General features: G+C 42.4%; 1 protein-coding gene across 4 annotated transcripts in view; it reads left to right on the forward strand.

Annotated features, from left to right (window-relative positions):
• The window catches only part of TGFBR3 (transforming growth factor beta receptor 3), a 167,339-nt gene that overhangs the window by 84,593 nt on the left and 70,278 nt on the right, over positions 1-12,468 (forward strand). For all 4 annotated transcript variants that reach the window (XM_077333035.1, XM_077333036.1, XM_077333032.1 and 1 more), the window contains exon 4: positions 8,463-8,600. In XM_077333035.1, coding sequence (XP_077189150.1) covers positions 8,463-8,600 — 138 coding nt within the window. The remainder of the gene's footprint in view (positions 1-8,462; positions 8,601-12,468) is intronic.

Genomic DNA, 12,468 nt, shown 5'->3' on the forward strand with positions numbered 1-12,468 from the left:
TTATGCGAAGCAATTGGGTAGAGAAAAAAAGCGCCTTTTTCATCATTAGAACATTTCTGATTGGGAGTTCTAGTGTCTAAGTGTACATTAATAAAGTTTGTTTTCCCTTCAATAAACCATCTGTTAAAGATTAAGTACAAATGCTGTTCTTTCCACATAACGGAGATCACATGCATTATATTACGAATTTGATTAAAAAAAAAAAAACTAAAACTTTTTTCCATAGTGTTTTCTGGATTAAAGCATTGCTAGAAGTTTACTTTGCAGTTCTGTGTCTGGTTTGGTGGGATTTGCCTGTGTTGGGCTAATTTATATGGGCGGATAATTTTCTTTTCCAAAAGTTCTGCTGTTGGTATTTGGCTTTTTTGTCTGAAAGAAAAAGGAAAACAAGGAAAACAGTGGGTTCCAGAACAGCAAACAATGGCTGTACTTTTTTGAAATCCTAAGATTCATAACAATTGTAATATCATAGAACATAAGAGCATAAAATCATCACTATCAACACTAAACATTATAAAGATGAAATTGCATGCAGACAACTCATTCGCTGATTGGCCCTCCTTGGGGCATGCTGCCAATATAGATAGGGCACACTTCCAATGAGGACCAATCATGGGGCTTATCTGTCATCTTCCTCTTCATGCTGCTTGCTGGATAGAAGAGATTCCGACCTCTCCCAAAGCCCCTGCTGGTGTTAAATAGCCCCATTCTCAGCGGGGAGCGGGGAGTGGGGGGGGGGGAGAGTTCAAGAACCCAGGAAAGTCACAGTACAGCTGGGAGAGCACTGGTCAAATGTAAGGACCTAGGCAGCTGCATTCTGGACCAGTTGAACTTTCCAGATCAGAATTAAGGGTAGCCCCGTGTTGAAGTAGTCTAACCTAGTAGTGACTGTTGCATGGATCTTGGTGGCCAGGTTGGGCACTAACTGCCATGCCTGGTGAAGGTGGTCGAAAGCCTGGCATTTGTGACTTGGGCCTCCATCAATAACGAGTCCAAGATCACACCCAGGCTCCTGACAGTGGTCAAAGTTGTTAGCTGGATCCCATCCTGATCTGGGAGTTGTAGCACCTCCCCTGTTGACTATGCTTGAGCAGATACAGCTGGGTGTCATTAGCATATTGATGGCACCCTAGGCCAAAACTCCGGATTAGCTATGTGAGAAGGTACATTTAGATGTTAAACAACATCGGGGAGAGAATTGCTCCCTGCAGGACTCCACAGGTCAGGGTGTATTACTGGGAGGTGCTCTCCCCCACCACTACCACCTTCTGACCTTGGAGGAAGGATTGCAGCCATGCCAGTGTTGTGTCCTGTGCCCCCATGCCAGCTAGGTGTAGTGTAGTGGCCAAGTTTGTAGATGACATCAAATTATTCAGCATTGAGACATCTGAACATGTATTACTCCAATGTAGGCTATACGATCAATTCAGGGGAGAACTTATATCCTCCCTACAGAATAAGCCCAACTCAGAGGCAATCACAGACATGTTGTCAGACAAAAGCACAGAAATAACTTCTGTATGGCCAGATTTGCTTGGAGAGCAATCAAAACAAGGAAGAGCTGGTTGGATTCGGAGCAACTTAGGTAGAGATAGTCTCAGTTGCTTGAGATAATGCTTGTGAGTTTTAAAACCAGAATGATTCTTATAGCTGGAATGTTTTATCTTTTATAATATTTAAGTTATCAATGATTCTTTTATCTTGTTAATGCCAGATATTTTTATGTACCTTGTAATTTGTTTACTGTTCTAGTACCGTAATAATAAAGACTTGAGTATTCAGGATGGTAAAAAACAGGGCTGATTGTGAAGAGCTCCAGGAGGACCTTCACAGACTGGGTGATTGGGCAGCAGTGTGGCTAATGAAGTTCATTGTTGGTAAATGTAAGGTGATGCACATTGGGACAAAAAATCCCAACTTCAAATATAGGCTAATGAGGGCTGAACTTGCTGAGACAGAGGGGAAAGATCTTGAAGTTGTGAAGAGTTCTGTGAAAGTGTCAACTCCCTGTAGCGGTGGCAAACTCTGTGTTAGGAATTAATAGGAAAGGGATTTAGAATAAAATGGCCAATATTGTAATATTGCTGTATTGATTTATAGTGTGGCCTCATTTGGAACACTGTGTCTAGTTCTGGCCACTGTATCTCAGCAAGGATGCGGCAGAGCTGAAATACTCACTGGGAGCTTCCTGAGATCCTGACAACTGTTTGCTTTCTATGGGAAGGGGGCCATAAAAGCCACCAAGAGATGAATGAGAGATGCTTTCTGCAAAGGGATAACCATTTGCCCTGCCTGCCATATCTGGGTATTGATTTTTGTAGAACGTGTGCTTCGGATGATTGAGAGATATGGGTTCACTACCACATGTAGGAGCGAGGATCCTTAATCTGGATTTAGTAAGAGCTAGGGCAAAAAAGGTTAAAAGGTTGGAACATCCAGTTATCATTCTTTAAATGCTAAAATCAGATCTCCCTGCATGAGGCAGGTGCAAATTGGGATTTGCATTTGTTCCATGCATATTGAAGGAGGGATGAAGAGGTAAAACGTTTATATGGTTTATTTTAGTTATATGATTTTTAGTTGTATGATCTGTGTATCTCCTATGCATGCTAATAATTCCCCCTTGTCTTATGCTCTAGTTCAGTAACCTATAGCAATAAAGGTTTCCTTTTGGAAGATAGCAGATTGCTTCTCAAACTAGCTAGCACGTGCTAGCACACATCCACAAGAGAAAGGCTAAAGGAGCTGAGAAACTCTGACTTTTGTACATATTCAGAGACACGTTTATTAGTCTTCCACAAGCACTGGTAATGTGGGAGGCTGGATTTAGCTGGGATAGTGGCACTGAAGAAGAGCATGCTTACATGTACACAAATGTTCCTACACACATAGACCCAAGATTGGTTTATGACAGTTCTCAGTTGGTGAATGGTTCAGTTCCCTCAATGTAAAACATCTCTAAGAAGATCTTAAGTCTCACTATAATCTTTGCCTGCCATTCCCTTAATTTACAAATTATTTAAATATTTTATTTTTGTTATTAAAGAGCTGTATTTGGTTCTGTATCGAGTCACATTGGATTCTGGAGATATTGATTGCAGATTAGGGATGCTAGCCTTCAGGTAGGACCTGGAGATCCCCCAGAATTACAGCTCATCTCCACACTACAGAGATCAGTTTCCTTGGTGAAAATGAATGCTTTGGAGGGTGGACTCTGTAACATTGTACCCCACTGAGGTCCCTTTCCTCCCCAGACTCTACCCCCACATCTCCAGGAGTTTCCCAACCCGGACCTGCCAACCTTATCCCCCCTTCCTTTGTGAGGGACGGGGGGACTTGGCAATCCTATTGCAGACCCCTGGATTAAGTCATTCAGGACAGTAATTAGCCATCAACATCAAGCCCAAATCCAGCTCCTGAGGAACAACTTGGCCTCTTACAAAGACTGATGTGTGTCAAGTGGCTGTGGCTGTGGAACTTGGTGGTGGTCAAAATGTTGAAGTGAGAGGAATAATCCTTAAAATGTGTCAGATGTGGTGTAGCAAAGCAGTGATGAAGAACTATGTATATACTGATATGTGACAAAGAAGGTGTAAGAAAACTTGAAATAGGTACTTCATACGTTATTCCAGTAGGCTTAAACTTTCTCTTTGCACCAGAACAACTAACTGGGCTTATATAAATACATTTTGGAAACAAAATGTTCAAGTTTTGTGACTTGAAGGTACTTTCTTGGGCTTCAAAGTCCTCCCCTCCCCCTCCCCCACCCCGCCTTTCTGAACAGCTGTCTCAGTATGGACACTGTAACTTGATATATTTTTGCTCTGGTTTATTAGCACAAATTCGTAATGGATGTTTTGGAAAAATGTACTGTGAATTAATCTGGAGTCCTTCACACCAGAATGGTTGGTTCAGCATTACAAAACCTTGGGCATTGACTTTCATAACAACATAATGAGCATGTGATCTGAGGTCTTCAAGATGGCAAACTAAGATGATACTTCAGCAGCAGTTTTTACTTTGATTGTTTTTCAGTATTCATGCCCTCGTCTGTTCCTGCAATATAAATTGCTTTGCCAGAATAATGGGCATGAGCCCATGGTCTGTTTTTGTAGTTTGGTTGCTGTGGTAATGCTCCATCTTCTGCAAAACTAAAATCCACAGGGAAACAGAACCGTTTGCAGCTGTTTTTATGTCCTTGGTATCAAATGTGTCTGCAACACTCTTTTGAAAGAGAGTCTTAGTAGCTGCAACGACATGTAAAGCGCATAGAAGTATTATTTACTGGTAGATAATGACCATTTTTCATGTATGAGTTATATTACTTACTAAGTGCTTACTATGAAGTCTCTCACTCCTCTATTAAAGAGACCACTGCTACATCGTTGCCTGGGAAAAATGAAACTGATGTTCTCTTTTTAACTAAGGTTCAGGGGTTATAACAATTAGATGCTACCAGTCTGTGTAACATAAATTGCCCAGCTGTCAGGACCTACTGGCAGCCTGAATAGCCCAGTTTGGCCTGAGCTTGTCAGCAATGTTGGCCATGGTCAATACTTGGATGGGAAACCACCAAGGAAGACTGGGGTTGCTACATAGAGGAAAGCACTGGCAAAAACCACCTCTCCTCATTTCCTGCCTGGGACACCCTGGGGAGGGGGGTGTTTGCTGTGAGTCAGTTGTGACTTGACAGCACATTCCATCCAGAATGTACTGAACAAAATCCAGAAACTCAGACCCATGCTGTGCTGCCCCCCTTCAGGGATCAGTGTGCCACTCAGGGATCCAAGCTAAAAAAATCTCAAGGCTGTGTTGTCCCGTAAGGATCCACTGGACTGTAACTAGAAGCCTCCTGCACTTGTGCAGAACTGCCTCCTTTCACTATGCCGCTCAGGCCATTTAACTTAAAGAGAAATTTTCTTGAAAACATTTTCAGCCAGGAGCAAGCATAGCCAAGCCCAGCAACTTTTCCGGTGATTTTGCTCAGACTCCTCAGTAGCCTGCTCCTCAGTGGCCTCCTTACTTACTGCCATGAGTTGCAGGAGGAGTTAGTGGGCTGAGCCAATGCTCATTGTTGGTGCCACTCATGTGAGCAACCCTGCACTGCTGCCTTATAGTGCAGCAAGGGCCCCTCAGCTTGGCTTGCTCCAGGGCCATTTTAACATTCTTATCTGTCCTTGCACTCAAAGATGCAGACTAAAAGAATCCCAAGGCCGAGAGGTTCTGCGAAGCTCCAGGCAAGTGCATTGAGTTATCCTGAGTTATGAACGCTTCTGATTGAGGATTGAGCTGGTAATAGCTTTGGTCCTCTCTTCTCTGAATTGATGCAAGGACTTCACGCATGTTCTAACAAGATACATGGGATTGGGGGAGCAGGGTGGTAGCAGCTGGCTTTATCCTCTATCTCTGTGTAGCCACCAGGAGCTGTGTATAGAGTCAGTGTATGTGTGGCTTTCTGCTGTGATAAAACACTGCTTTTTTGTGGTTCTCAGTTCATGAAGAGAGCCCTTTATGTGTGTAGATATACACGAGTAGGTTCAGTGCAGATCCTCTGTGTACGGTAGGTTAGAGGTGGACCTAGCTATTACAATACTGCCTCCACTCTCCTTCTCCCCACCTTAGCACATTCATTGTGCCCAGTCAGAGTGATTATATGTGTTTCCCCCACCCCTCTGCTTATTGCCGGCTATTTTTTTCATATCTAGCATAATTCAGGTACTCCTTGTTTCCTCGGACATAGTGGAGTTCTTCATCATGTCTCTTGTCCCTTGGGGATGTATTTAGTCATTAGGTAGCCCTCAAAGGAAATATGCTAGCATATTGGGGGAGGATGGTCAGTATTCTGGGGTAAATGTATTCCTTAGCCTCCTCTCCACCAGACAGCCCACTTTATAAGCGAAGGAAGGGTTTTAAGCCAATAAGACTGAAGAGCTCTGTCCTCATGAGCAGGCACCTTTTGCAGATTGCTCCAAGAGGAAGCCCACACGCTCTCACGAGAGCCAAAATATCTCATCTCTTTCCTGGAGTTGTTTTCATTAGCAGACCTCATTCAGAGTTTGTGAGGCTTCTCTTAGACTTCCTCCCAAAAGACTGTTCAACCCACACATCCTAGATTTCTGCACAGAGGATCATTCATGTCTGCTTCTCAAACCTGCTCAGAAGACTTGTGCTTCTGTTGACTTCACAGAACCTTGTACACCCACCTGATCAAAACCTGTTTGTTGGATCCTGTTAACCTCATTATATGAAGCAGTAAATGGGGACAAGGCTAGAAAGCGTTACATTGGCGTTTCTCTCTCTCTATTGCTAGCTGTGCTATACTGAAGGACATATGCCAAACAGCAGATCATGATGCTATAAATCAGCCTAAACTCTGATTTCCTGTGTCAGAGGTATTGGATTCTAATTGGCATTGCAGTTACTGTTCAACATAATTATTAAGTAATGGATAATTTGAAAGAAAAACAGATATCCAGCTTTGGTTTTGGGATCCTAATCAAGAATTTCTAGTTTTCCTAGAGGACAGGAATTTAGTTCTGGTTGCCAAGGGATATTCATAGACAGGCTTTGCTGCTAGTTGCCCCCTTCACCTGTAGTCATCCTCTCTGTCCAATGCAGGGGCTACAGTTAAAATCCCCAGGATGGCATGCCCTTGTTTCAGAGAAGAGAGAGACTACTAGGCAGTGTATGGACTGCATCTGGATCTCCTCCATTGCTGCTGAGTCAGTTTCTATTTGCTTGTATCCCTCTCTTCTTCCAAGGGCATTTTACATGGCAGAGTTATGCTGTTTATTATCACAACAAACACTGTGAGGTACCTCATCATGAGAAATGGGTAGTGATCTGTCCAAGGCTGCTTGAGCTTGCCAAATCTTAAAAGAGAATGCCCTGGTATCTGGGCAGCACCCGGAGCAGATCCCAGAGTGAGTCAGAAATGGCAGAGCACAGAGATTTTTTGGCAAGTTGAAGGATAGAGCTTCATACAAAACAATTTCGATTCCATTAAGCAGCACCTGGTAGTATAGACCCAGGTCCAAATAAAAAAACTACTGACTTATTTTTCTCTTGATCTTTTGTGAAAACGAAATGCTTCCAGGTTAGCTTCATGATTGAGCAAGGATCTGAACATGGCAGTTAAAAGTTCAAAGTGAATATAGAGCACCAGGCTAGCAGCACAATCCAAAGCAGAGTCGCACTCTGCAAAGCCTTTCATGGAATGAGAAGGGTCTTACTCTGCTCATGATTGTAATGCACTGGAAAGGTCCAGGTCTGAATTTCCACTCAGTCCTGAAACTTATGGTGAATTTGGGCTTTCACTTGCTCTCAGCCCAACTTCTCTCACAGGGATGTTGTGAGAACCTACTGGAAGTGCTTCTTGTCTACCAGTGTCATGTTTCAGTCAGTTCTGGGAACTAGGCCTCCTGGTATGCACTGTGAGCTTTTAATTCCCTAGCTCAAATGTCATCTGAGTCCTGAATTTGGGGAGCCAAAAGGGTAGAGTGGTGCCACGGCTGAATCTGCAAAGAGCTTTTATTCCAGCCTCAGGTCGATTCAATCCCTGCCATCTACACTGAATTTGATTTCCATTTTGATTTGGGGTGATTTAAATTTTCCCTCTGCAACAAGCATGATTTATCCAGAGTGACCCTAACTTTCTCCCACGATATTCTGGATTGAATATAAGCCTCGATATTTGAAAAATCGGCATGAATAAGCATGCATCTGTCTGCTTTCTCCTAGAGCCTCCAACACTGTGGAAAAGCCCTGATTGGTCAGGGCATCAGTTCAAAGGCTTCCTCCTTCCCAGGTTGCAAGGCTTCCCTTAAAGGGGAAGGCCTAACTTCTCTCAGCAGAGATGTTCCTCTTGGATTTATTCCCCCTTCACTACTGTCTCCAATCTTCTCCCCCCCCCCCCCTTTCAAGAAAAGAGGCTCCTGCTGCACTTGGCTCTCCCCGCCCCCGCGCTTCCCTAATCATGTGCAGAACACTTTTCTGTTTCATTGGGGGGGGGGGAGAGATAGAGGAAGACCCAAGTTCAAATCAATCTGAATTCAGCAGGATCCACAATGGAATAAACCAAGTAAGTGTAGAATTAACCTTGGAATCCTCTCTGTGCTGTGAAAGCTGTGGGATTCAGACGAGGGGCTAGTCAGACATTCTTGGCCTAAACTTCTTCACAGTGTTGTTGTAAGGATAAAATGGAGAAGGGGGCAATATGGTAAGCCACTTTGGGTCTACACTGGTAAGCAAAGTGGGGGATAAATGAATTAAATAAACAAACTCAGTAGCTAGCCTTAAGTGCAGTACTCTTTTTGCATCAGCTCAACACCTATGTCTGAAAAAACGGGCATAATAATTCCATAGCATTTGAACTCTTTAAAAGCCTATGTACATGTGAAATGATGTTATTCGGTAACTTTTGAACATTCTAACGTAGGTTGTTCTTTTTGCTTGTTTTCTAGGTCACCTTACATTTGAACCCAATTTCTTCCATTAATATCCACCAAAAGCCGTTGGTGTTTCTTTTGAATTCTCCGGTGCCTTTGGTGTGGAAGGTAAAAACAGAAAGGCTTGCCCCTAGGATCCCAAGGTTTTTCTATGTGAGTATTCAGAGTTCCTTGATATTTTGTAGCTGCCTCAAAATGCACTATATGTAGCTGATGGTATTCATTTGGTAGGGCAGGGGAATCATTGAGGTAAAGAAATGTTAATTAACGATCACAGGGCAGGATAAGACTCTTGGAGCAGTTAGATGGTACTTGAAAGTCATTTGGGATTGTACAGTTATTTATTTGACCTTTTTTCAACAGAAGAATTTACAGATTTGCTCTTGTTGTGTGACAGTTGTCTTAAGAAGAAGGGTGTGTGGCCTAGGATGTCTCTAGCCCTGGAGGGCTACATAGTGGTAAGACCCAAAGCTAACTAGCAGCTTGCTGGTCGTGTGGTCTGTAGTCTAAAACACTCTCCAGTTTGAGCTGAGCTTCTTGAGCACAGTGAAATGGTGATTTTTGATGGGAGGCTTTTTTCAAAGCCAGGACAAAACTACTCCCTGAATGAAGTCATATATGCACTTCTCAGATATGGGAATGCTGCTTCTGCAGAAAGATCCAGCTGTTACCTACTGTTTTGTAATACACATTGTCTTGGTTTGCCAGGATGTTGAAATTTGCTATTTGTAGTGCTAAGCGGATGATGTTTGGATTGCATTTCTAGGCTTGCATTTCTAGGCTATGATATCATGTCTCTTTATGAATCCTTAAAGCTTCACTATTTAACAGCCTGATTTCAGAAACAAACACCACTCTTTTGCTGGCTACAGAAGAGCTGTATTGGGCCTAGCTCTGCTCTGTAAGACACAGGCCATAGCGTCAGCCTGTGTCTTACAGATTGCTCCTCCTAGTCTAGAATGAGGTGACTGTTTCTCAGGTTGTATCTAGAATCCAGGGAGCAATCTAAAATGTACTGAACAGATCTAATGCCTGTTAGTTGTACTAAACTGTTAGCAAACTGATATAGCATGGGAATCTTACTTATTTCTGTGTTCCATGTGTAGCATCCAATAATCTCTGTCAGGATCCTATCATAGGGAGATGGTTCACACATGCAAGGGAATAAAGAAGAAGAAGAGTTGGTTCTTATATGCCACTTTTCTCTACCCGAAGGAGTCTCAAAGCAGCTTACAATCGCCTTCCCTTTCCTCTCCCCACAACAGACACCCTGTGAGGTGGGTGAGGCTGAGAGAGCCCTGATATCACTGCTCAGTCAGAACGATTTTATCAGTGCTGTGGTGAGCCCAAGGTCACCCAGCTGGCTGCATGTGGAGGAGCACAGAATCAAACCCAGCATGCCAGATTAGAAGTCCGCAGTCCTAACTACTACGTCAAACTGACAGAGACCAAAGTTGGTGGAAAGCTTTAGATTCATGAAAGCATTTTGTCAAAAAATCAGAAGTGAGGTCACAGCACTGGGAAGGACACTCCAGGATTTGCAAGAACTTTATGGTAAAACCATCAATCTCTTGCAGATCCTACAGCCCCCCCCCCCCAATTATAACATTACATCTGATTTTTGACAAAAGTGACGGCAGCATGCTGGCATGCCAGTCTCTGCCCCAGAAAGCTCCCAGGGATTGTTGGTGGTGGAGTAGGAACCCTAGGCTTAGGACCCAATTAAAATTGATTTTAAAAATCACCAATATACCATCTTCTTAGGATGTATTGTTTCATGATACAAATAGTAGGTTTCATGTTTGTGCAGATGCTCCTCAACACCTAGTTTATCTATAAGAAAAAAAAAGAATTTTATTACAAGCAACTTCTGTTGTTCACATACTAGAAATTGTTGGTTTCAGAAAGCATCCAAATAGGTGATTCTCAACCCCCCATGTTCTGAAAAGGGCCCAGAAGGCTTGTCCTAAATGTTAGAAGTTAGCCTTAGGTGGCCTTTTGATCCCTTCCAGTTGTGTGATTTTGTAAAGGTTTTTCTTTGGCCTTCTCTCATTGTTTGTCTTACATTACTGCAAACTTGTTCAAGCTAACTCATATTTTCAAGATGTCCTTTGGAAGGGGGCACATGGCTAATGTTGTGTGGGTAATATCTGCAGCTGCCAAACTACAGAATCTTGATCAATACATTAGCTTGTATTTCATAGTTAATGGCCATGTCATGCACATGTATACACTCTCAGTATTCTTTTACTCTGAAGTTTGGTCTTAAAGTTCATGAAGGAAAGAAGCTTAATGCAAGTGTGAAAGACAATAGGTTTTCCAGTTTTTTCAGTCCATAGAATAATGCTCTTTCCTGACCAGAAAGTTCAGAAAATGTATGCACGAGTTGTAAATAAAGGTTGCCCAGCCCCCCCTGGCCACTGGTGAGGGATGGAAGGATAGGGTGCCAGGTCTAGATTAAGAAACTCATGGAAATTTAGGGGTGGAGCTTGGAAAAGACAGAGACCTCAGTGGGTACAATAGCACAGAGTCTACCCTTCGGTTAGAGGTGAGTTGTAATTCCAGGGGATCCCCAGCCCCCTCCTGAAAGTTTGACATCCCTAGTTGTAAAGTTATAGGTGCCACGATTCATTCAGTGCTCAGAACAGAGAATTTGTTTCTTCAGCCCTTTTACTCAAAGTATTTTTGGCTTGTAGGTGAAACCTCTTGTGTCAAACCGCACAGGAAATTCATAGTATTTTGAATCTTAATGTATGTTTTCTTAGTAAGATCCCAATTTAAAGATTTCTTTTTTACTTCAAGCAACTTCAGTGGCCAAAATAGAAATATGTGTGTCACAGATGCTGTATTATTGTGTTTGTCTCTATGGAAGCATTCAATTAGGCAAGTCATAGGCCTCCTGGCTCAAATGTAGACATGCTGCTTTTTTTTAAAGTATTAACAGGTTGTGGTACTGATGGAAAATAACTTTTCAGAAGAATATCCGCTGTTAATAAAAGATGGAGAAATAAAAATATCTGTTATTCAAGGCTGCAGAACCCTAAATTATTGCTATGCCTGACTCCATTGTACAGACTTTGTAAATTTGCATAGGGGGCCAGCTCTTGGCTATTAGGTACGATAGATAACAATATGCTCCTCCCACGTTCTAAAATGGAGCATAACTATGACTACACAACCGTAGAAGCCGTAGAAGTGTGTGTGTGTGTGTGTGTGTGCAGGGGGGGGCGGTGTTGTTGCAGGATTAGTGTTGTTTTGTCAGAGTGTTCTTACTGTGTAATTTCTGCATCAGTTACTGTGTCATGTTTGAATGCTTATGCTTTATCTGGGCCTCTTCTGCATGATGGATAAGCTGATGAAAACTCACTAAATACATCATTGTTTTTCTGATCTCTGCACAGAAGAGTAGATTTACTCCGCAAAACTGATTTTGTTCTGCATGGTGAACTGCCTCTTCGGTGCTTTAAGTGTCTTTTAAGTGTTGTTTCTGAAAGAGGCTTTTCACCGATTCATTTCTCTCCTGCTTGTTTGAGACGCACTATTAGTCATGCAGAGAAGCTCTTTAGTTATTCAGGTTAGTAACTGCATTAGAGAACAAAGCGGAGTTGGCACAACTACAAGGGGCAGGGTTATGAATTGTTCCATGCAGAAAGCATTGCAACGTAGTTTTTCAACAGACTATATTCAATGCAGAACACCAATTGTAATATAATAAAGCGGTCTAAACTGGTTGTTTTTTAAACTGTTTTATTTGGCTCTGTGCAAAATACCTCCAGGTTTGTTTTAGCTGTGTTTCAGGTTTCTGGTTGCCCCCAGATTTCTACAGTCCAAATCCTTTTGCAGGGTTCATTGGATGTCCCATCCTGTTGGTTGTATTTGACTTATGCTATGTAATCCACCTCAAGTCTCAGGGAAAAATACAAACTCTTAATAATGTAAATAAAATAAATAATGGCAAAACCCTATTAGGACATTATTATTTTTGGATGGCCTCTATTTAAGTTTGCTGAATCCTGAAGAT

Source organism: Paroedura picta, chromosome 4 (genome assembly GCF_049243985.1).
Source record: "Paroedura picta isolate Pp20150507F chromosome 4, Ppicta_v3.0, whole genome shotgun sequence".
Lineage (NCBI taxonomy): Eukaryota > Metazoa > Chordata > Lepidosauria > Squamata > Gekkonidae > Paroedura > Paroedura picta.